Source organism: Perca fluviatilis, chromosome 17 (assembly GCF_010015445.1).
Source record: "Perca fluviatilis chromosome 17, GENO_Pfluv_1.0, whole genome shotgun sequence".
Classification (NCBI taxonomy): domain Eukaryota; kingdom Metazoa; phylum Chordata; class Actinopteri; order Perciformes; family Percidae; genus Perca; species Perca fluviatilis.
The window spans coordinates 570,337-595,346 of NC_053128.1; the positions used below are offsets into that span (position 1 = coordinate 570,337).

Consider the following 25,010-nt stretch of genomic DNA (forward strand, 5'->3'; position numbering starts at 1 on the left):
GGCGATAATAGTCACATTAATAATGGAACAGTGACTTCAAATGGTAGTCGTAGTAGTTCATGTCATATCAGGGCGCTGCAGGGCGTTACAGGATGTAGCGTGGCCCAGCAGAGCACGGATGGACGTAGCAGGAAGCTGCAGGGTTCAGCAGGAAGCAGCATGACATTGCAGGGCACCGCAGAGCTCAGCAGGGAGTGCAGCAGGACCACGGCGACAGCTGCAACCAGGATCTTGATGCCAACATTCTCCAAGGAAATACACTGGGGGGAAAAACATAAGGACTCCGGGGAGTAAACTCCCCAGAAGCTAGGATTAATATAAGCATTTCTGGGACGGGATGCACACAAATAGTAATGGAAAGGGAGAGGAGAGAGTAGCTCAGTGTGTCAAAGGAAGGAAGTCCTCCGGCAGTCTAAAACTATAACAGCGTAACTAAGAGAGACAGGTCATAAGGAGAGGTTGCCTGTTCGACGATTTGACTGTTGACAATTGTGATTGGTTTAAAGAAATGCCAAAAAACCAGAGAACATTTTTCCCCCATCCAGGAATGTTATATAGCCAGACCATATATACCATATTTAACACAATACATTATATATATATATATATATATATATATATATATATATATATATATATATATATATATATATATATATATAGTGTTATCCTGACTTTGTTTTGTTTTTTTAATGTATGGTTCAAAGCTGTATCTTATTTTATAACGAAATGGTCTAATAAAATCAATCAAGCAATGAAACCCCCACTGACATTGACTCTAAACCATACAGCCTCTTTTTTGTTAAATAGTTATCTGTAGGCCTATGTGCTATTTGTTTCTGTTTTTATTGTTTGTTTATTTCATTTTATAGTTTGAATATGTTTTTATGTATGCACCATCATCCAAGGCAAATTCCTAGTAAGTGCTATTTACCTGGCAATAAATACTTTTCTGATTCTGAAATGGTATCAGTCATACAACACAAATCAACACACACACGCACGCACGCACGCACGCACGCACGCACGCACGCACGCACACACACACACACACACACACACACACACACACACACACACACACACACACACACACACACACACACACACACACACACACACAGTATGGTAGACTACAGAAGCAGTAAATAACGGCCGACCCTCCAGTGGTGTTGAGCGGAATTGTGGGAGCTGTAGTTTGTAGCTTTACACGGACCATTCTACAGACAGACGGCTCTGCTACAATATACCTCATGTCCCATGGTTCAGCGCGGGGCGGAGCGTGATCTCCGCGTCACCGCAGACAGACATGGCGGTGTGTAGCTCTGTGTGACAGCTTAGCATCAGCTTAGCATCTGAACACAGCTCCGGACACACTCCGCTGCCCACCGCCGCTTCAGGATGGGCTCCCGGATCAGGTGAGAGTGTCCGCCCTGAGGCTGCCTGCAGCCGGCCACCGCGGCCCGGCAGCCCGCCTAACGCAGCCTCTGTTAGGGGAGATAGAGTAACGGTAGGCCCGCTGGACTTGTTGCGACACAGGCTAAAAACACTGACTCCACAAAGCGTTCAGGTGGCTCTTCTGGTCTGCTAACGGTAGTCACAAGATGTGACATGTCTGTACCATAGGTGTGTCCAGAGCAGAGGTGTGTGCCAGTGTGTGTGCGTGTATGCAGCCTCCAGATGTTGGAACATAAAACCTCTGTCAGATCACATGCTGCTGTGCAATGTCACTCCTCTGCTCCATCATGTAGACACTGCAGGCTCCCAGCAGTCTGACTCCAGCTGTCGGTGAACTGGGGCATCCTAGTCCGTGGTTTTTGTTGGTGTGTTTATGTGTATAATGAGCTCATGATATGTCATCATAATGGTAGGAAAGTGACTGTGGCGTCTGCACCATCACAGCATCCCTGACTACTGTACAGGTCTTCATGAGGCCATGCACTGTGCTTCTCCGTTGAGCAGCAGAGAGACAGTGATACATTAGACACAGTGGTCAGGAGTGGTGATGTCTACAGACTCTACACACATGTGTGGGGGATAGATAGATAGATAGATAGATAGATAGATAGATAGATAGATAGATAAAATACACTTTATTGTCCCTGAGGGGAAATGTCTCTTGGGCATAGTGCTACAATGTGTTGCTTCACAACACAAACATGTAACAGAAAAAAACATTGTAAAATCAACATATAAACATGAGAGCAACAAAGCATTTTAGGACATACAGTAAAGGAAGGACTTTACAGACAGTACGACATCTTAAAAAGTGACTGTCATAATTAAAGTGTGAAGTGCAAAAGGTGCTGGTGTGTTTATTGCACTTTGCTCTGTTTTGCTAAGATCTCCTGTTGGAGTTCAGCAGCTTGTTAGAGGTTGGGATAAAGGAGAACTGAAGTCTGTTGGTTCTACATCTCGGCACACGGACTCTTCTCCCTGGTGGCTGAAGTTTTAGATTAGGGAGGGTCCCAGCCCTGTGTGGCGCATGTTGATTCCTAGTAAACTTATGTTGTTGCAGGCCAAACATCAGCATGCAGATTATTGGGTTGGGTTGTAGAAAAGTGTGAACTAAAGCAGACTTTAAGTGTGTGGTTTGAAGCCCCCTCTCAGTGTTCAGTGTGCTGTGTTACAGGGAGAGCCCTGAGTCCACCTTCGAGCTGTATGTGGAGGTGGCCCACCCAGGCACACACAGCGCCGGTGAGTATCTCAATGCTCTGCACACACACAGCTTCTCTTCTGGGGGGGGCAGGGTCAGGGTGGGGTGCATTTCAACTGTCAGACTTATTATCACACATAAACAATAATACGAAGACACAGAAATACAATAGATACATACAGTATATTACATCAACATGTATGTTAAATATATATCATTATATATCACCATAACAAAAAGCGTTCTACCTCACTTCAGGTTAAAAAAATAAGATACATAACATAAGATAATCTTACCACTGTATCCCAAAGTTTAGCAAGATCGTTATTGCGATATTTAACAACGTTCCTAGTCTCCCATTTCATTTTCTTTACATTTCATAATATGTTTCTCTTGAAGATAATAATCTTTGAGAGTATAAATTAAAATCCTTAATATTAATTCTTTTGTGCATTTCAATACATAAATGTTGCCAAGAATTACAGAAATATGCAATAACATGTCTGGGGTCTTCTTAAAAAAAGCCCAAATAATATTGTGTGTTCAGCCAGCCCATCTGCCACCTGCTGCCAGAATGATGAACTTAAAGTGCTCATATTATGCTTTTTGGCTTTTCCCCTTTCCTTTATTGTGTTATATATCTTTTTTGTGCACATTATAAGTTTACAAAAGTGAAAAGCCCAAAGTGATGAACAGACAATACCAAAATGAGTCATAATGTCCTCCTCACAAAAACTTAGTTTGATTTGTATTTGCATACATAAATCCCACGTGTTAGCATGATCCAGTACAAACCCATCCAAACATTATTAATGATGGCTATGGTCACCCTGCTTTTCGCCCTGGTTCGAAGTGGGCGGGGCTTCATTGGAAAAAGATGATGTCACGTATGCCTGTGCACCAATAATGCCGTTTTTCCATCACATGGTACCTGCTCAACTCGCCTCGACTCTACTCGCCTTCCCTGGTACCTGCTAACAGGTACTTTATTTAGTACCACCTCCGTCGAGGTTCCAAGCGATCTGAGGCGATACCAAAAGGCGACGTGAAAGTGACGGGGGTGTCCTGAACAAACCCGCCGTTTTTAAAAAGTTTAGCCAACTGAGGTTTTTTTGCTGCCTCCAGCTTCTTTAGAAACAACATTTTTCTTCTGGCTGTGGCGACAACTACACACCTTCAACGTTCTGTGTGTGTGTCGCGTTAGGACACGGCAGTTTACTGCGACCAGCCACGCTGAGGCCGTACTCAAATCTGCAATGGAAAACGAGGCGATGCGAGGCGAGCAGGTACCATGTGATGGAAAAACGCCATAAGACTTCAAACGCACACATCAGAATCTGGTAACAGGCGTTTCTTAAAGCTGTGAATCCAACGTGACCTATCGTGATGAGGCAGATTAATTTCAGATGAAATGATTTAGTATTTCTTTGGTCAGCACCTTTTTGGCGCCGCAATAAAACCTTTCAGGTGTTACCTTATTGGTCAGTTTCCATACACATTGTTAAATGTTTGTAAATGGAATGAAAGGTGCAGAGCAATGCCTTTTCTTTATTAAAACACACACACTCACACACACACACACACACACACACACACACACACACACTGGTTGGTTGGTTGGAAGAGTTTATGAGTCATAAAGGTTGCAACATGTGACTCATTTCCGGGCTTCTGAGGTTGTCGGTTGTATTTCTAAGAATTTCATAATTTCCTGTTGAGTGTCCACATTAATCTTCTTCTTTCTGACTTCCTCTGCTGTTTTAAATGTGGAACATTGTGGTCTAATGGCATTTAGCACAGAAGCACACATACAACTGGAGAAATATATGGCTTATAAATCTAGATATTTAAATGAATGAATGAATGAAATGTATGCACGCATGATTACATGAATTACTACAAAAAGATGCTATTCCCTCAAAACCTGAGGAATACAACAGAGTGTTGAAGTAGAACAAAACTTTCTCCCATAATGCAACAGAGTGAAGCTGTCCTCTCTAACAGACCTGTCTTCTGTCTGTCCTCTCTAACAGTCCTGTCCTCTGTCTGTCCTCTCTAACAGACCTGTCTTCTGTCTGTCCTCTTTAACAGTCCTGTCCTCTATCTGTCTTCTCTAACAGTCCTGTCCTCTATCTGTCTTCTCTAACAGTCCTGTCCTCTCTAACAGTCCTGTCCTCTATCTGTCTTCTCTAACAGTCCTGTCCTCTATCTGTCTTCTCTAACAGTCCTGTCCTCTCTAACAGTCCTGTCCTCTGTGTGTCCTCTCTAACAGGGCCAGAGGTGCGGAGACAGTATCCTGAGGACTACACAGAGCAGGTTAGAGTGACTTCTCTCTGTCCCAGTTATTTATCAGTTTTTTTTCTTCAGTTTTCTTGTCCTTGAATGTAAACTCTAACCGCTCATGTGTCCCTGCTGAGTGCTCTGTTAGCGGTAGTATGTCCCAGATGGACTGGGTCATGTGTCCCTGCTGAGTGCTCTGTTAGCGGTAGTATGTCCCAGATGGACTGGGTCATGTGTCCCTGCTGAGTGCTCTGTTAGTGGTAGTATGTCCCAGATGGACTGGGTCATGTGTCCCTGCTGAGTGCTCTGTTAGTGGTAGTATGTCCCAGATGGACTGGGTCATGTGTCCCTGCTGAGTGCTCTGTTAGCGTAGTATATGTCCCAGATGGACTGGGTCATGTGTCCCTGCTGAGTGCTCTGTTAGCGTAGTGTATGTCCCAGATGGACTGGGTCATGTGTCCCTGCTGAGTGCTCTGTTAGTGGTAGTATGTCCCAGATGGACTGGGTCATGTGTCCCTGCTGAGTGCTCTGTTAGGGTAGTATGTCCCAGATGGACTGGGTCATGTGCCCCTGCTGAGTGCTCTGTTAGTGGTAGTATGTCCCAGATGGACTGGGTCATGTGTCCCTGCTGAGTGCTCTGTTACGGTAGTATGTCCCAGATGGACTGGGTCATGTGTCCCTGCTGAGTGCTCTGTTAGCGTAGTATATGTCCCAGATGGACTGGGTCATGTGTCCCGCGCTGAGTGCTCTGTTAGCGGTAGTATGTCCCAGATGGACTGGGTCATGTGTCCCTGCTGAGTGCTCTGTTAGTGGTAGTATGTCCCAGATGGACTGGGTCATGTGTCCCTGCTGAGTGCTCTGTTAGCGGTAGTATGTCCCAGATGGACTGGGTCATGTGTCCCTGCTGAGTGCTCTGTTAGCGGTAGTATGTCCCAGATGGACTGGGTCATGTGTCCCTGCTGAGTGCTCTGTTAGCGGTAGTATGTCCCAGATGGACTGGGTCATGTGTCCCTGCTGAGTGCTCTGTTAGCGGTAGTATGTCCCAGATGGACTGGGTCATGTGTCCCTGCTGAGTGCTCTGTTAGTGGTAGTATGTCCCAGATGGACTGGGTCATGTGTCCCTGCTGAGTGCTCTGTTAGTGGTAGTATGTCCCAGATGGACTGGGTCATGTGTCCCTGCTGAGTGCTCTGTTAGCGGTAGTATGTCCCAGATGGACTGGGTCATGTGTCCCTGCTGAGTGCTCTGTTAGTGGTAGTATGTCCCAGATGGACTGGGTCATGTGTCCCTGCTGAGTGCTCTGTTAGTGGTAGTATGTCCCAGATGGACTGGGTCATGTGTCCCTGCTGAGTGCTCTGTTAGTGGTAGTATGTCCCAGATGGACTGGGTCATGTGTCCCTGCTGAGTGCTGACTGTAGTCATGTCACAGATGGAAATACAAGTGGAGCTTTTCAATTCAATTTTATTTACAGTGTCAGATCATAACAATAGTTATCTCAGGACACTTTACAGATAGAGTAGGTCTAGACCGCACTCTATAATTTACAAAGACCCAACAATTCCCCCCCCCATGAGAAAGCATTTTGTTCAACAGTGGTGAGGAAAAATGTCCTTTAAGCAGGCAAAAGCCTCTGACAGACCCAGACTCTTGGTGTGCGGCCATCTGCTGCTGCCAGTTGGGACACAGAGACACTGATACAGATATACAGAACTATAATTCATAAAAATTATAGCAGTTGGTATAAACAGTGGCAATTATAGTAACAATTAGGATAATATAACTATGACTAGAAATAATAGGCGTAGCAGGGTGTTGAGCAGCACCACGGCAGCAGCTGCAACCATGATCCAGGTGCCACCCTTATCCAAGGAAAACTGCAAGGCGAGAAAACACAAGGACTCTGGGGAATAAGCTCCCCAGAGCTAGGTTAGTAACAAACATTTCTGGGACAAGGATGCACACCGATGGAAAAAGAGAGGAGCTCAGTGTGTCCAAGGAAGTCCCCCCGGCAGTCTAAAACTATAACAGCATAATTAAGAGCTGGTGCAAGGCAAACCTGAGCCAGCTCTATAAGGGTTGGTAGATGAATCTGACGACTATGAAGAGAAGCAGAGAAGAGAAGGGGGGGCCCGTGTCTGAAGCTATACACCCTCCCCCACTGGTCTAGGCGAACATTGCAACTCCTCACTGTAATCTATTACATCTGTCCCCACAGGAGACACTTCAGACTGTGCCCAAGTTCTGCTTCCCCTTCAGCATGGACAGGTACACACACACACACACACACACACACACACACACACACACACACACACACACACACACACACAGGGAAATGTGTTTATTTTTCATTTGTCTAAATGTATTTTTGTATTAAAATGCCTCTCTCTTCTTTCTCTTCTTTGTGCTGACTCATGTTGAAGTCAGAGTCAGTAAATATTGGTGCTGACTCATGTTAACTCCGGAGCAGTAGACTGAATGCGTCCAGTCAATGAGCCTCGCTGTGGGCAGCTCCTTATCTCTCTACAGCTTTGTTCACAGCCACGCCCCTTTTTGAGCCATCCAATCCCATCTAACAATGTAATCTCTCTAGCATCTAAACCCTGCCCCCATATTCCACATGACTGAAGAAGTCTTTCAGTTCAACAGTCAACACACAATCTGCCATCTGATCGCCACAGCCACACCAACCAATAAAACCATTTGGGCTTTGTGTTTGTGTTCCTTTTGGATTGTAATTCTCTGCGCCACCTTCACAGCTTTATCCTTACTGCTAACCACACACACACACACACACACACACACACACACACACACACACACACACACACACACACACACACACACACACACACTCTCACTCTGTCTCCCTGTCTCTCTCTCCGTCTGCAGTCTGACAGTTAACCAGGTGGGTCAGAACTTCACCTTTGTGTTGACTGACATCGAGAGCAAACAGAGATTTGGCTTCTGTCGCCTCTCCTCCGGCGCTCACACCTGCTACTGTATCCTCAGGTCAGTGTCTCCATCCAGTCTATGGTAGAAACACACAGTAATGAATACATTTCATGAATGAATGTCTGTGTTTCTGTCCTCTCAGCTACCTGCCCTGGTTTGAAGTCTTCTACAAGCTGCTGAATGTCCTCGCAGACTACACCATCAAAGGCCAGGTGAGTCCTGGCGGGGACGCATGCTATGAAGGTAAATATGGTGCAAAACGTGAGAGCTTGTAGAATACAATGTGAGAACTTGCAGAACAAAAAAATTTAACTTGTATGTTAAAATTTGCACTTGTAAAATAAAAATTTGCACTTGTAAAATAAAAATTTGCACTTGTAAAATAAAAATGTGCACTTGTAAAATAAAAATGTGCACTTGTAAAATAAAAATTTGCACTTGTAAAATAAAAATGTGCACTTGTAAAAATTATTCACATTTGAAGTCACAAAAAGAAAAAAAACATGAGAGCTTGTAAAAAAAATCTGAACTTGTAAATTGAAATTTGCACTTGTAGAAAAAATATTCACAAATGTGTAGATTGATATTTGCATGAACACAATGACAGCTGCAAACTTGTAATGCAACATTTACTCATGTACTTTTCTTTTTTACTCAGGTTGATTTTCCATCACAACCACAACTCAGTGATTACAACCTCTCGAATCTGTCACTGTATGCGCTCTCTCGCATCACCAAGAGGCGAATCTGCGCCTCGACTTTTGCAACACTTGTTGCGATACATTTGGTGCAAAACTAATTTGTACCTGTGGACTTAGGCTGTGGAGCTCTGATCCAACAGAACGGGGAAAGCAGGGTTTCTATCGCCAGATGAGGGACAACTCTGTCCGGCTTATTTAGCTATGTCGCATGGAAGCCTGGTTGAATAGCAAGCTAGCGTTAGCTAACTAACCAACCAGCCTGATTCTAAATAAATACCTTTTAATTATCTTAACACTTTTAACAGTCAAACTGAAACACTGGGTGGTAGCTCCAGGTCCTGCAGCCGCGAAGGACCGTCACCAGCGGTTATCGGCCAGCGGAGCAACATCGCTATTATTGCCAGAAAGCCGCTGCCGACCTCGACCGCGGTCGAGTCCAGTGCGGACACAGAGAGCCCCGCACCCGGTAGCATCGGCACATCCCCGCCATGACCACAGCTTGCTTTGCTGATGTTGTGCCTCACTGCCAATCATTGCACCCGGCTGGCAGCAACAATAGCTTCTGCAGAATTACATCCACCTCGCGGCAGCAGCAATTATTTTTGCGAATAATGCGTCATCTCTTAACCCTCGTTGCGCGAGATTTGCACCCAGGTAGCAAAGAAATGATAGTCTGATAAAACATTGATGTCTCTAAACGTTGTAAAATTATAATCATCATTGATGAACATGACAAAGGAATGTATATAGCCCACATTTTAATTAAACAGTAGCTACTTTGCCTTATAAAATCATTTTTTTCCCTTTATGGATGGAAGTCTTGGCAGGGATGCAGAACTTGGCACGTGTTACCCGCTATTGACGGTCCGTCTGCGGCTGCAGGACCTGGAGCTCACCGCCAGTGTTTCAGTTTGACTGTTAAAAAGTGTTTAGATAACTAAAAGGTATTTATTTAGAGGCTGGTTAGTGCGCTAACGCTTGCTATTCCCCACCACTAACACTAGCGGTGAGCTGCTACCGGGTCGCGGGGCTCTCTGTGTCCGCTGGAGCTCCGACTGCAGGTCGAGGTCGGCGCAGCTTTCTGGCAATAATAGCGATGTTGCTCCGGCTGGCGATACCCGCTGGTGACGGTCCGTCTGCGGCTGCAGGACCTGGAGCTCACCGCCAGTGTTTCAGTTTGACTGTTAAAAAGTGTTAAGATAATTAAAAGGTATTTATTTAGAATCAGGCTGGTTGGTTAGTTAGCAACGCTTGCTTGCTATTCAACCAGGCTTCCATGCGACCGAGCTAAATAAGCCGGACAGAGTTGTCCCTCATCTGGCGATAGAAACCCCCTCCCTGCTTTCCCGTTCTGTTGGATCAGAGCTCCACAGCCTAAGTCCACAGGTACAAATTAGTTTTGCACCAAATGTATCGCAACAAGTGTTGCAAAAGTCGAGCGCATGGTGCCGCCTCTTGAGCGTCATACAGTGACAGATTCGAGAGGTTGTAATCACTGAGTTGTGGTTGTGATGGAAAATCAACCTGAGTAAAAAAAAAGTACATGAGTAAATGTTGCATTACAAGTTTGCAGCTGTCATTGTGTTCATGCAAATATCAATCTACACATTTGTGAATATTTTTTCTACAAGTGCAAATTTCAATTTACAAGTTCAGATTTTTTTACAAGCTCTCATGTTTTTTTTCTTTTTGTGACTTCAAATGTGAATAATTTTTACAAGTGCAAATTTTTATTTTACAAGTGCAAATTTTTATTTTACAAGTGCAAATTTTTATTTTACAAGTGCAAATTTTTATTTTACAAGTGCACATTTTTATTTGACAAGTGCAAATTTTAACATACAAGTTAAATTTTTTTGTTCTGCAAGTTCTCACATTGTATTCTACAAGCTCTCACGTTTTGCACCATATTTACCTTCATAGCATGCCCTCCTCGGGACATTGTGTTGGGTCACATTCAGCGGTGTAGTCTACGTGATACGCAGCTATACGCAGTTTACCCACTAAGAAAGCTCCAGGATTTCCATATACCCACTTAAAAATGCACAATGACACGTAACAACATACTTTCTATTATATTTTTGATATATTTTGAATTGTCATGTGTTTTCCTTCGATAGGCTTAATAAATTGATTTCCACCGTAAATTGTTGCATTATAGAGTATCAGAATGCAGGAAATGAAGTCTTTGACGCTCAAAGTTTCCCCGGGGGAGGACACCCAGACGCCCCACTGTGATATGTCCATTCTAGTCCATATATTTATATGGTACAGTATACCCGCTAAAATACATCAGACTACACCACAGGTCACATTTCTCACCCAAAGTGTAGCTGTGTCCACTCTCATCTGGATCTTTCTTTTCACTCCAGTTTTCACCCAAAGAGTTGTTGCTATGGAGATCATACACCGTCTCGTCTTGTTGGTGTGAACTGGCAGGTTTAAGAACGCTGCAGACCGACATGTTGCAAATAGTTGCAAGATTACACTCGCCTCGTTGCGAATCTTTGGTCAGAACTGGGCTTAACTGTGACTTTGGAGTTGTGTTTCTGTTTCTGGCATTACATCATGTCTTTTTGGAATTGCCAGTGCGTGGGTTTAGAATCTTGTGAATGTTTCAGGAAAGCCATTGGCAGGAGTTCCTGGTGTCCCTGCATACGCTGCCCGTCCCCGAGCCTGGCGTCCCGGTTCATCTGGGCGTGGTGAGTCTCTCTGATTGGTTGGAGGATGATTCCTACACTCACTGCTCTGATGCAGCACCATGCATGTAGTAGAGGAGACCTCTCTGGCTTTTACTGACCCTCTGCTCTCTGTTACCTGCAGCACTCCTTCTTCACTGTGCCTGACATCAGGGAACTGCCCAGCATACCTGAGAATGTGAGTACAGACACACACACACACTCACGCACGCACACACACACATGCACGCACGCACGCACACACACACACACAGACACAGAGACACACACACACACACACACGTGCACACAAGCATGCATGTACACATGCACACACACACACACTACACACACAGGGTTCAGGTCTTCGTCCTGCAGCTTGAAACAGATTAGGTTAGATCTAAAAATTGTGACTTTTTTTTTTAATGATGAAAGTCACGTGTTTGATCTAGAAAGTGATATGTTTGGCCTTATAATGGGTAATAATGAGATGGCAAGTGCTACCTTTGCTCTACTGTGTTGTAATTATGAGGTATGAGAATTCTGCCCTTGCAATCTTCACTAGCCCAGGATTGAAGTAATACATATCTGTTGAGCTGATACTGAGTTCTCTGATCATACTGAACCCTGGTCCGCTGGTCTTTACCCAACAACTAACTCTCTGATTTGTTTTTCTCTTGTTGTGTTTGACCCTGCAGAGAAACCTAACCGAGTACTTTGTAGCAGTAGATGTCAATAACATGCTTCATCTGTACGCTAGTATGCTTTATGAACGTCGAATCCTCATCTGCTGTAGCAAACTAAGCACTGTAAGTAGAGCTCCTTCTCTCTCCCACAGCCCTATGTCAGTCTGTCAGTCTGTCAGGAAGCAGCAGTCCTTAGATACCACAGCGTTTACCCTCTCCCTCTCTGGAAAGGCTTTCTTTGTTTCTTTTTGTTACTGACGGGAGATCAGCTAGATTCATATTCACAATAATAATAAAACAGATAGAGGAGGATAAGGACTAGATACTAAATCCTAGTCACATATTGGTAAAATTAGATAATTTTCCCATGTTGTTGAGCCCTAATTATATATAACAGACAGTACGTCAATATCCAAAAGAAAATGTGAGGTGTTCATATGACTTGGCCAACTAATACAAGAAACCCTCTGACACATGCTGGGCTCGCATCCTTCTGTTGGATGGAAAAGACTCATGTCTGCTTTAAACACTTAAACATATTTTATCATATATTATAATATTTCATGTTTTCTAATTGCTGTTTGAATGATGTGATATCACCCCTCATGTGTTTGACACTTTGTCTTTGTCCACAGTTAACAGCGTGTGTCCATGGCTCCACAGCCATGCTGTATCCCATGCACTGGCAGCACGTGTACATCCCTGTCCTGCCAACGCATCTGCTGGACTACTGCTGGTCAGTATGCACACGGCATGGAATGTCATGTTATGTCATGTCATGTTATGTCATGTTATGTCATGTTATGTCATGTCATGTAATGTCATGTGAGCAGGGACAATGACACATTAACCTTGTATAGGACCTAGGAGAGATGCAGTTCAGGGTTTCCCTGCTATAAGCTATATATTTCCTACATTAAGTCAGTGCTAAAAGCTGACTGGAGATTCGAAAATATGACTATGTTTTAAACCAAGCCGCCCCACTGTTACTGTAGTCTCAAAATACATTTACATTCTGAAGTCCTTGGGCAGGTAGGCAGGATGGATGTCCCACCCTGTCTGAGAAAGTCTGCATGCTATGACGCTTTTATATTCAAAGGGCTAAAGTTGAGACCTAAACAATAAGTGTAACTCTCAGGTAGTGTCCCTTTGTTCAGCTCCGCTACAGAGAGAGGCAGGCCTCGCTACCCAAACCGCCTCAGTCTGAAACCTCTTGTCTCACTTCAGGATGACATGTAGGATGTCGGGCATTACAGAAACATGTTTCCTAACTGCATTTAGAAAACAAAACAATGTTATCTTAGGATGGGTATCCTAGATTAGGGTGGCATAGACCCTGTCCTAAATGAAGAAAGCTTGACATGCATAGAGTTGGGAGAGGTATTAACTGTTGTATGAAACTGGCTCTTTTTTCCCAGCGCCCCCATGCCCTACCTGATTGGAGTCCATTCCAGCCTGATGGAGGTGGGTGTCATCCAGCAGATAAAACAAAGAATGTTTCACCCTTCTTCATCTGCTACTGACTACTACTGTTTATCATGGTATCCTGGTGACTCTGGGATTTGAGTTGACTGTGTGTGTGTTGCTTGTAGAAAGTTCGAGGCATGGCTCTGGATGATGTGGTGCTGCTGAACGTGGACACCAACACCCTGGAAAGCCCCTACGATGACCTGCAGAGCCTGCCCAGCGACGTGGTGAGGGACTCCTGCGCAGCACCCCCTGGCCCAGAGAAGCGCTCAGAGTGGGAACACCGACAGATAAACGTGTTATCGTAACCACTGTGACTTCATGTCCCGCAGGTCTCCTCTCTGAAGAGTCGTCTGAGGAAGGTTTCTACAACCACCGGGGACGGCGTGGCCAGAGCTTTCCTCCGCAGCCAGGCGGCGCTGTTCGGCAGCTACAGGAACGCTCTGCAGATCGAGCCGGTCAGTTCGCCCTGTAGAGCAGTCACATGGGGAGCTGTCCTTCACAAGGGACAGAGGGTAGATGCTAGATCGGATCCGCCAGACGTGTGGATGTCAAAGGACATGCCTCGTGGCCCGCCTTATTCTGCCTCGGATTGGCTTACCCTGGTATTCTTACCCTTACCCTAACCAATCCCCACTCCTCTTGCCTAGACCTAACTGCGTCGATCATTCTAGCAGATCCGATTTAGGACTCAGAGCCAGATCAGTGTGTTAGCGAGCGCTGCTGAGCCTGAAGCCAGAGTTTCTGAGTCGCCATGGCAACGCAGACCTCTCCTGGTCCTCAGCAGTTTAGGATTAAACAGTGTTTTTCACACTGTTGGGATAGAACTTTGTTGTTTATTCTGGTGAATGTCTTGTGGATGTGGGTGTGGTTTAGGCAGGCAGTAGGAGGCGGGGTCAGTGCTGACATCACACTGACTCATTAGCCTGTGTGCTGGATGGGCCACACCAGAGGAAGACACTGACGTTGTCCCTTCATGATGGGATGGTGTCAGACTCTCCTGCATCACTTTAAAGTGTCAGCGTTGTTGAGTGAGCAACTGTCACGTTACAGACAAATAAAAGTCAGATAAATATATTCACTTATGAATTTACACAAGTCTTTTTCTGCCAGCATTCCATTATGGCCGTATCTGTAGCAGTAGTGTTGCTTTGTGCTGTGAACTGTTCTTAGAGTCTTCGTAGCTCTCCATTATAACAATCTGTTCTTCTTGACTGAGTGAGCGCCACCGATCGGTCCATCTTGTGTGGTAGAAGAGTCACATGACACCAAACGCCCACTTTTCTGAAGAATGTGCTCAGAGCCTAATGAAGAAGCCTGCTTAGCAGAGAGCGCGGTGCCCGTTATCACTGCCTGGCTCTGTCCAAACCCTTCGTACTGCACCCCCCTCTATGACATGTTGACTGTCTTGGAGTCAGCCATCACTGTGACAGCTGTTGTGTTCTCCTGCACACACAGGGAGAGCCAATCACATTCAACGAGGAAACCTTTGTGAACCACCGATCCAGCGCCATGAGACCATTCCTCCAGAATGCCATCCAGCTGCAGCTCTTCAAACAGGTCACACACACACACAGAGAGAGACACACACACACACACACACACACACACACACACCACACACACAGACTGCATGCACACACACACACACACATACACACCCACACACCCCTTCTCTTACACTCCGTTGTATCTTGCTGCAGTTCATTGACGGGCGCTTGGACCTGTTGAACTCTGGAGAGGGTTTCAGTGACGTCTTTGAGGAGGAGATCAACATGGGCGAGTATGCAGGTGAGTGGCTTAGTGCACGAATACTCTAAAGAAGGACAGAGTGCACGTATACTCTAAAGAAGGACAGAGCACACATATAATTAAAAGAAGGATTACTCAGCACACAGTGTGTTTCCATGCACAGCAGTAACCGGGCTATGTGAATAGTATGGTGAATAACCGGGTTCTGCCAGTTCTCCCCGTATACATGAGCAGGGGAGTAACTCTTCCTCCGGTACAGTAGGTGGTGCTCTGCCAACGCACAACTGGCTTTTTCTTCCGGTTGACCGATGATCTCATTAAAGCCATGTTTGTCCAATCATTCCAATGCTGCAGCTCACATTACAACTCTGATCACATATCTGAGCCCATGCAGTGACCCGATGATGTCACCAGGTGATGTCACTTGATGATGTCACCAGGTGATGTCATTCGATGATGTCACTCACCCAGCTGCAGATGTGGTTCCAGCTGTGCTGCAGACAGGAAGTTAAACGCTGAAAGACGTTGCTCAGTGGTTGGACTTCAGATTGTTACCTGTCCCACTGTTGACCTGTTACTGTTGTGTGTGTCCCCCCCCCCCACCCAGGCAGTGACAGGACCTACCACCAGTGGCTGTTCACTGTGAAGGTGAGACCACAGAACCAGCAGCCTCAACATCTGGACATGGCATGCTTTCTATTTCTGTCTGTCTGTCTGTCTGTTGGTCTGTCTGTCTATGAACATATACCTCTGCTTCCCTAATTGTGTGGTAGACTCTAAATTCCCCCCCTGTCCTTTACCACCACCACCAGGTCCAATGTCCCTCTGAGCTGAGACATTGAGACATCCGGTTTTGCTTCTGTAGGCTTCAGAGCTTTACTCGTGTCCTTCTACTGTCGGCCCATGTGCTGTCTGAGAGCAAACCTTCATGTTACACTATCTCCCTCTGATAACGTGTCACTGTTCTCTGACAGAAAGGAGGCGGGGCTATCTTCAACACGGTGAAGACCAAGGCCAACCCAGCCATGAAGACCGTGTACAAGTTTGTAAGCACGTCTCTGGCTCTGCTGTTGTCCATCACAACATGAAGCGACAGCTGGACATGAGAACCATGTGCTTTTGTTTGACAGGCTAAGGACCATGCAAAGATGCGTATCAAGGAAGTCAAGAGCCGGCTGAAGCAGAAGGTATGTAGCTCTACGCTGCTGACAAACCATCCAGAACTATTGTTGTTGCTATGGTAACTCTGTTCCCCTGCTGTGTAAATGTGACAGTTTGAATCTAAAGCTCCAGTAGCACTAATACTGCTTGAACCCCCCCACAGTGCCATCACTCCTTTCTCCTGTGCCCCCCCCCCCCTCTCTGTGCAGGAGCAGGCAGAAAACGGCTTCTCCACAGTGGGCTCAGCGGTTGCCTATGACGACAACACAGCCAGCGGTGTGGTCAGGAGGGAGGGGCCTCTGCAAGCCCTGGATGACCACCGGCCAATCACTGTTCACTTTGGACAGGTGGGCAGACATGAGACGGGCGGGGGGGCAACTACAGTTCCCATAATGCTTTGGGTATGTAAAAAGGAAGTATAAAGTTGCCTTGCAGTCAGAGAGTTAGCCCTTTCGGTAGTGTTTACACTGGAGCAGTTCTAATATTAATAATATGGTTCTATCATTTATTTATGATGTAATATCAACGGGAAGTGTAAGTCACTATCTGAAACATTTTGAGGTAAATTACAGAAGTATGGCACTAATGTTATTTTATAAATAAAATAGAATTGAATGGTTAATATTATATATGGTTAAGCTAAATGTTGTCCATGAGGTAAAGGTACTTTATTGTCACATACACATAGCGGAATTCATTCTCTGCATTTAACCCATCCGTCAAGGGAGCAGTGGGTAGCCATTTACAGCCCGGGGACCAACTGTTTTTTTATGGTGGGGGAAACCGGAGCCCCCGGAGGAAACCCCTGCAAACATGGGGAAAACAAACTGCAAACATGGGGAGAAACAAACTCCACACAGAAGCCCGGAACGAGCTGGATTCGAACCCAGAACCTTCTTGCTGTGAGGCCACAGTTCCAACCATTGGGCCACCGTGCTGCCTGAGCTGTGCCAGCCACTGCCCCCCCTCATGTTAACTCACTCCCTGCATCCACCTCACACGGTGCACTGCTGCCTCTATCTGAACACTTTGACATTGTCGACTGCAAGGTTTAACAGTTTTATTTCTTTCTATTGCCATAAAAAGTCTGAAAATTGTTCCAGTATTCCTGTGGGGCTCTCTGATGAGGAGGTAGCTATGCTAAATGATCGTTCCTGTGTTGACATCCTGTTTCCTACACCAGGCTCGGCCCCCTACGCTGCTGAAGAGACCGAGCAGCAACGTGAGTCTGGAGAGCAGCGCGGACCAGTAAGCCTCCCTCAGCCCACTGGCCACACACTCACTTTCTAGAGTCACATTTAGCCAATGCATCAACTGTCAGGCACATTCTTTAATGTAACATTACAGCCCATAATAGATGGAGTTAACTAGTGAGCTATGAGGACTGGGTGTAATCTGCCGTTATACTTCACTCCAGAGAAAGTCGGCTTTTTCAAATGTGCTTTTATCAAATAGAACACAGACAATACAAAATATGAAAATATGATGGACAATATGTATGATACATTCCTATAAGACATAACATAGAAAAGGTTTTAACCCATACCAACAAGAAAAAGCCCTCTGTCAGTAGATCATGAATTTAATGAGAGAAACAGCCAATGAGCTGCGAGGTTTAGCTGCAGAACGCTCTGGGACAGATCTACAGAAGAAAAGACTTCAGTCCCATGATGTGACCTATGAAAGGTTACCATGTTATTCTAATTCATTAATGTTTTCTCTCATTCTAAGTGTCTAATAATGAATTCCATCCATTTAGTAAGAAGAGTATCTGCTGCTCACAGACACTTCCGCACATATTCTAATATTTTATAACTAAGGTCTTTTTATTAAAGATTTTCAGAGTATGCAAGATATAGACAACATACAACCAATCAAAAATAATCCTGAACATCTCCCCAACCACCAGGCCAACACCGCTAAATGAAACTTTATATGTTTATGTTTAGGAGAATGAGATAAAGAATAAACCAAATAATGAGAAATCAATAACTACAAAGCAGTATACAATGGCATTGGGTAAGAAAGGTTGCCAAATGGCATAAAACCTCAAAATAGACCCTGCGGAGAGAATATCGTATCTGCTCTGGTTTAAGATATTGCATAACTTCTCAGACATTCTAATATCTGACTCCGCTCACTGTATTAGATTCTCTGTAGTATTTTGCTTCCATTTAATTTTGGTTGATGACAAATATTCTATGGAGACATTTTACCAAGACCGTCCTGAGTGCATTTCCAAAGGAAGAATGTATTTGCTTTATTTAGGTGAGTGAACTCATTTATTTTCAGTGTTTTCGTGTTCGTTTAAACGGAGTTTAGTTCTACTGGGGATTAGGGGTGTTGAAATTAATCATTGTATCGCGATGCGGCCATGGATGATTCTGCATGGATGCAGTGACAGACCGTAATTGAGTATTGCCTACTGATGTTTCTTGTTGATTTTCCGGTTGCTGATTTTTTTTGTTTTTGTCTGTTGTGTTTAGACTCATTCAGGAAGTGTTTTTTTTTTTTAAGAGCAGATACAATAAAAAAGGGAGTTAATATATATCTGACTGCTTAAACTTGATGAAAACCATGTGTAGCAATAAATAATAATATTGAGGAGGTGGCGCATCCTGATGCATCGTGGTATTGAATCGTATCGAATTGTTGACAGGATAATCATAATCAAATTGAAACGTGAGACCAGTGAAGATTCACAGCCCTACTGGAGATAAAAACACTTGGTGCACGGAGATCGCTTTTGGCTCAAAACTCTGAGCAAACACATTGAGTGCATTGGTTGGTTTGTCCATGTGGTCTAATTTCCTTTTCAACCATCGTCACAGCTTCCTTCAGGTCCGTTCAAATGAAGTGTAATGAATGAACAGTAACAAACTAATCCTGAAAACTCTTAAGATTACTAATCCTCAACCGTCCTTTTCTTCATTTCCCTCTTCCTTCCTGCTCCTTTGTAATGGACTTAATTAACATGTATGTAATGAGCTGAGCATTTCCTGTTGTCTTCCTTCTCCTCACCGTAGCTCTATGCGTCCTACTCGCCACTACACCGTCTTTCTGTCGGAGGATTCGTCCGGAGACGAGCTCCAGTACGACGAGGACTCCATCTCTGGCTTTCCTGACAGCTTTCTCTTCTCCGTCCCGTTTGAGTGGTCGCCTCTGTATGCATCTCTCTGATTGGCTTTGCACTATTGAGCTCTTCTCTTTTCTTTCTGATGAAATGTGTGTGCATGTGTTTTAAAGCTTTACATTACGCTCATGGGATAGGAGAATCCTGGGATTAGGTTTGGGTTAGAGGGCTAAGAGAAGAACTGTGATTGCAATGAGGCACTGGTGGATCAGGTCTGTCTCATGTGTACAGGGTTCCCCCCAGTGTATTCCAAGCCTGGTGGCCCACTGGGCCTAAGTTTCCCCCCCACCATGTATGTAATGTATTTTAAGACATTGTGGGGCGGCTCGGCTGGAAACTTGTCCAGTCAGCTTTTAGCACTGACTTAATGTAGAGCCCTATGGAGGCTGTCATATAGCTTTTTTTAAGTTCACAATTTCCACGATTCCATCCATGATTCTGTTATCACAGAAACTATTGGGCTCTACATTAATGCTGCCATCAGTCTGGGACTGGCCCCAGCCAGGCCCTCGTTAAAAAAGACACTTGCCACCGGGCTAAACAACTTTTCTGGGGGAAACCCTGTGTGTGTTTGTAATAGGGGTCTTCATTAGGCAAAAGCCCAGCGGAGCTCAATCTCTCAGGTTTATATAAAGCCAAGTGTCAGTTTTGTTAGGAGCTGACTGTAGTGTTGTGTGATAAAGACTTGTCAGGCGGTAGAGATTTTGCTGTACTATTTCTAGCCAGTAGCTGTCCCTTTAACATCTCTGCTTCTATTAGGCCTGTGTGAGCAGAGTAACAAATCAATAAGCAGGACTGCTTTATGGCAAACATTTTAGAATTCCTGCTTTGTCCCATCATAACTGTAAATGGTTTCTCAGTTGATTTTCCCAAACAATTTGCATGTTTATTTATCACTGTTGTGATATAAAATGACTTCTCCCAAGACAGAAGATTGTATCATATGGCCCAACAGGTTTCAGGCCTATTGCATCACAACAACACTTTTTTTTCTACACTTCTCTTAATGCTAACTAATCCCATAAAAAGACCAAAACTAACAATACAATACTTTCCCCTTTCCATACACTGTGTGAACCACTCAGCCCTGAGCCCGCTGACTCCTACTGACGCTGGCAACAGTTCCTAAAACATTACTCAAACAGAAGTAGTTAGCGCATTTGTTGTGGGCCATTTTAACCCGTGGATTAATAAACATGTAGTGGGGTAGTTATTTGGCTCCAAATAAACTGCAGTGCCCATGTTGGAGGAAGTGCAGGATTAAGCCTGGCATGTTCATCATGGACTCTGAAGAATAAAACGTAGGTGCATCTTTAGTTGGGGTGAATGGTCCTATTACAGGTTGGATACAGTGTCCCCATGAAAAGAATAGAAGTGAATAACCGTTCCACTGTCCCTGCAGGCCACAGCCATACCGCTCCCTGAAGGAGGTCCAGTTGATGGAAGGGGACGATCATGGTTTTGGGGCAGAAAGTCACACTGCCCCTCCCAGCCCAGTTAATGACAAGTTCTCCAATGTCCACCTGCTGGGTGACATCTTCGGCTGCCAGGACGAGCCTGACAGCCAACCAGTCACCTCGGCTAAAAGCCTGGAGGACCTGAGGACTCCCAAAGACTCCGAGGAGATACAAACCAAGTTCACCTACCAGGTCAGAGGTCCAAATGCTCTGCAGCCAAACGCTGTTTAATACTGTCTACCAAAGAGACAACATTTGGTCCAGAGGTTACTTTATTGGTACCCGTAGGTAGATCTGTCTTGCAGCAATGATAAGGATTGTTGTTGACTTCGCTATGTTGATTAGTTCCAAGTCTGTGGTTTGATTTTGATATGTGAGTGGGCCCCTGGACTTGAGAAAATGGTAGGAAGAACAGATGAATTAGGAAGTGGTTGTCAGTAATACGAGTTGTAAACTCAAAGGATTTAGTGGTCCAATTGTGAAAACCCACTGGTGTGCTCCTTTTTAAGGTCTGAATGATATCTTGTGTTTGCAGCGGATGGACCTGAGTGTCAGTGAACACTCAAGAACACTTCCAGGCCTCAAGCTGTCCAACCCTTACAACAAGCTGTGGAGTGTAGGGCAGGACCAGAGCGCCAGAGCGTCCGTTTGTGTGCCTCCTGCCTGCGACAGACCTCCACCTGTCCGGCCTTCCCACTCTCCAAGCCGGGAAAGCTCTGGCCCGGGCCCCGACACTCTGGACTCTTTGGATCCTTCCGCCCCCAGCAACATCACCATTCCGCGTCCCCACGGAAGGAAGACGCCCGAGCTTGGTACTGTGCTAGCCCCCCCCGCAGCCCAGTCACGCTCTAAAACAGCCGGCACGGCTGACGGAGGGACAACATCAGGGGGACAAGAGTTTAGGCAAGCCCTGAGCATGAGCACAGATGGAGAGCTGCTGAAGCCCAGCAGGGCGGCTGAGGACAGTCTAGATCTGATCAGCCTTCTGGACCCCCTCAACAGCTCAGCAGCCAGCTGTTCCACTTCATCGAGTGACGGGCTAGATATTGGCCTGTCGTCATCTTCCTGCAGACCAACACTAACCCCCCGGTCTTACCCTCAGGGCCTGCCTCCCTTCCCACTGCATCATCCTCACATATCACTCAACCCTTTTGCCCAGTCTCTGCAGCACTCTTCCCCTCAGATGCGTTACTCACCGACTGTAAGTGGCAATCCTTTCAGTGTGGTCTACGGGCCTGCCCCAGGCTCTTACCACACACAGTCTTATTCTACACTAACAGGGCTCTACAGACAGCATTCGCCAGGCAGTTCCACTCTGCCACCCAATTATGGACTGCTGCAGCCAGCCTTCCCCCCCTCAGCGCCCTCCATGCCTCACTTCTCTGCTAGCAATCACGCTCTGTCCAGTCTGGCAGACTCCCCGTCTGTCCCCAGTCACGCTGTGAACATTCTGGCAAAGCCACTTCATGCTGAGGGGGACAGCCAGAAGACTCAGGATCCTTTTGGGGATCTGCTGACTATGGCCAAGCCAGCTACACCCCAAAAAAAGAAGGTGGAGGACCTTCGGAGGAGGTGGGAAACATTTGACTAAAACCTGTGAATATGTACTGAGGTGCTCCTCTCTGTCCCGAGCCAATCTCCCCTCACTACTGAATCAGGACCTTCTATTGCATTTAATACTGCATTAGCTGTTAGACATGCTGCTATGCTTATGCAACTCACAATAGTAGAAGAATAAGAGCTTCAACCTAAAATAAGTTAGTGAACGTGAACTAATCAGCCTTGCATTATTTCTCCTGCACGCTAACGTTAAAGCTACTTTGTTGACTGACGTCTTTATTTCAACGTGACGTAATGAAGTGTGTTTGGCTGCCCTGTTAGTTGCTGACCCCAGTGGTTGATACAGGTGTCTTTTCACTTGCCAGTCCCACCAGTAATACAAAGCTTTTATTACCAAAACACAGCTTGTCAGTGGTACGTAATCAATGTACATAAATGTTTTTATTGATTTCTGAATTCTGTTTTATAGTGATGTGGTTTTCTTCTACTCTTGTGTGTGTGTGTGCATATGCATCAGAGATGATATAATTTACTGTGACAGAAGGTCTTGTCCGTCTCCCCCCCCCTCCCTTTCATCAGCTCTGCTGCTGACCAATGACAAACAGGAGTGTGAACTGTGTTGTCCGCCCAAAACCTGCACCAGAATTTGGATATTTTGTGTTGTTTGATTTTCCTGCTATTCTACCCAGGAAATGCCACTCAAAGCCAGCCTTGCTTCAACATGTTCCGATGCCACGCATTAGCAAATTGCTTAGAAAGTTCTTTGCACAGCAGCCTTGTGTCGTCAGGCTTTAATGGCAGCACATTAGCGTAGTGCTCAGTATAGATTTTTGACTTTAAATATAGTACGCAGTGTTTCCTGAAAGAGGATATATGTCACACTCACAACAGCATATGTCTTAATGATGTCGACTTCTGCAGGTAGCTAGTAGCTAGCCTGCTAGTTAATTAACATCCCATTGGCATTATGCTACTGTAGCTACAAAGTGTGGTGAATCTGATCACGCAGTTAGTTCCCCTGTACATGTTTTTGGAGATGCACAGTATTTTAGTTGAGTTAGTTTGGCGTTCATGATGAATCCCATCCTTGGCATCTCTCACTGACTGAACATGTGCTGCCTCATACTGTTTTCTAAAGAAACTTTGGAAGAAAAGCTGCAAGCCTCCAAAAGCCTGTAATGTCCCTAAATGATTTGAAGCATTTCTGTTTGATTAAATATATATATATGTGTACTTTGAAACACTTAATTGTATATTCTGTTGTTTTAAATGGTTATTTCACTAATTCTGACACTGATATATGAACTCTATGATTTTCTTCTGTATGTTTTTGCCTTAGTCAAGTTTTTGTGTGTTGACACTTTATTTGTTCTAAAACTGATTAAAAGCTGGGGACTAGTCCCCTTTTGCATTTGGTTATAATACAAATATTTCATAATAACATGTCAGCCTCACACAACTGACTCTGGATTGTGTTGAGCTACGCAGGGCATTTTTCTTAATCACCCTGTTACTTTTGCCAATAATGACAATGTCCATCTGCCTGTTGGTGCATATATCTTGTGCACAGCTTCATGTTCCCTTGACATTGAATATGGAAATGTATGGTCCCCACCCAATGATTCCTGATTACTTTAACTTGTAATCCCCTGTCCTTTCCCTTTTCCTAACTCTTAATCCATAAAGTAAATCCATAGTTTAAAACGAAATACATAAAAAACGTGGTCCTCTGTGGCAGTGGTTCTTAAATTTCCTTCAGTAATGTACCCCTTTGGAGTATTTTTTCATCTAAGTACCCCTTGACCAGCACAAAACATTTTTGGTAGAAATAAAGTGGCACAATACAGAGCTGCGCCATTAGTGTTTGATTTCCTGTAAAAACAATACTATCACTTTAAAATACTTAAATGCTACATTCCAAATGTTCAGAATAACTAAACTTAGGTTTGTGGTGACTTTGACCTTTTCTTTAGCCCCTTCATCACACCAGAATGTGCACTTGTAAAACAGAAATATTAAAATTGGTATCAAAATATCCACAACACTCAGTTTTCTGTCTGGGTTTCTTAGACATTTGTTCTAACTTGCCGCAGTTAGTTAGGGCATTGTCAAGCTAAGCTAACCCTGTACAGTTTACAGTGTACAGGGCTGGGTATTGTTCCTCAATACCTTTTTAAGGTATCTACCGAAATAACCATGTAATATCGAAACTTCTCCAGTCAAACTATACCACTGTTTGGTTTTGCTCCCAATTACCACAAGTGTTCTTCTGAACAGCCACACAGTTTTGTTCAGTTCTTCTGGCTGATTAGACTCTGCTCAGGTTGAAGGTGGGCCAGAGCTTTGATGGGAATGTATTACGTCACAAATCAAGATGGGTCTGGAGCTATCATGGCTAGCATTCTAACAATAACACTACAAACAGAAATGTATGTACTTTATTAATCATAATCCCTGTCCTCCCTGTACTCCTTCACTTGAGGGCGGACACCGAGGCCACTTGAACTCTCATGGCTATTTATTTT

General features: G+C 44.8%; 1 protein-coding gene across 7 annotated transcripts; it reads left to right on the forward strand.

The window, feature by feature from the left end:
• Positions 1 to 1,258: 1,258 nt before the first annotated feature.
• dennd1a (DENN/MADD domain containing 1A) lies at positions 1,259 to 24,529 on the forward strand. 7 transcript variants are annotated; one of them, XM_039779346.1, is made up of 23 exons: positions 1,259 to 1,418; positions 2,633 to 2,697; positions 4,929 to 4,972; positions 7,151 to 7,200; positions 7,828 to 7,947; positions 8,033 to 8,102; positions 11,213 to 11,293; positions 11,415 to 11,468; positions 11,968 to 12,078; positions 12,591 to 12,691; positions 13,374 to 13,419; positions 13,548 to 13,649; positions 13,755 to 13,880; positions 14,881 to 14,982; positions 15,126 to 15,213; positions 15,782 to 15,822; positions 16,149 to 16,220; positions 16,305 to 16,361; positions 16,545 to 16,736; positions 17,519 to 17,583; positions 19,362 to 19,499; positions 20,871 to 21,117; positions 21,461 to 24,529. In XM_039779346.1, the coding sequence occupies exons 1-23, from the start codon at positions 1,402 to 1,404 to the stop codon at positions 22,514 to 22,516; spliced, it is 3,045 nt and encodes a 1,014-aa protein (XP_039635280.1). In that variant the 5' UTR covers positions 1,259 to 1,401; the 3' UTR covers positions 22,517 to 24,529. The 7 variants fall into 7 exon arrangements, with proteins under 7 accessions (XP_039635280.1, XP_039635283.1, XP_039635278.1 ...); XM_039779349.1 differs by having other exon boundaries at positions 1,260 to 1,418; positions 16,545 to 16,682; XM_039779344.1 differs by lacking the exons at positions 1,259 to 1,418; positions 2,633 to 2,697; positions 4,929 to 4,972; positions 7,151 to 7,200 and having other exon boundaries at positions 7,297 to 7,947.
• Positions 24,530 to 25,010: the final 481 nt, after the last annotated feature.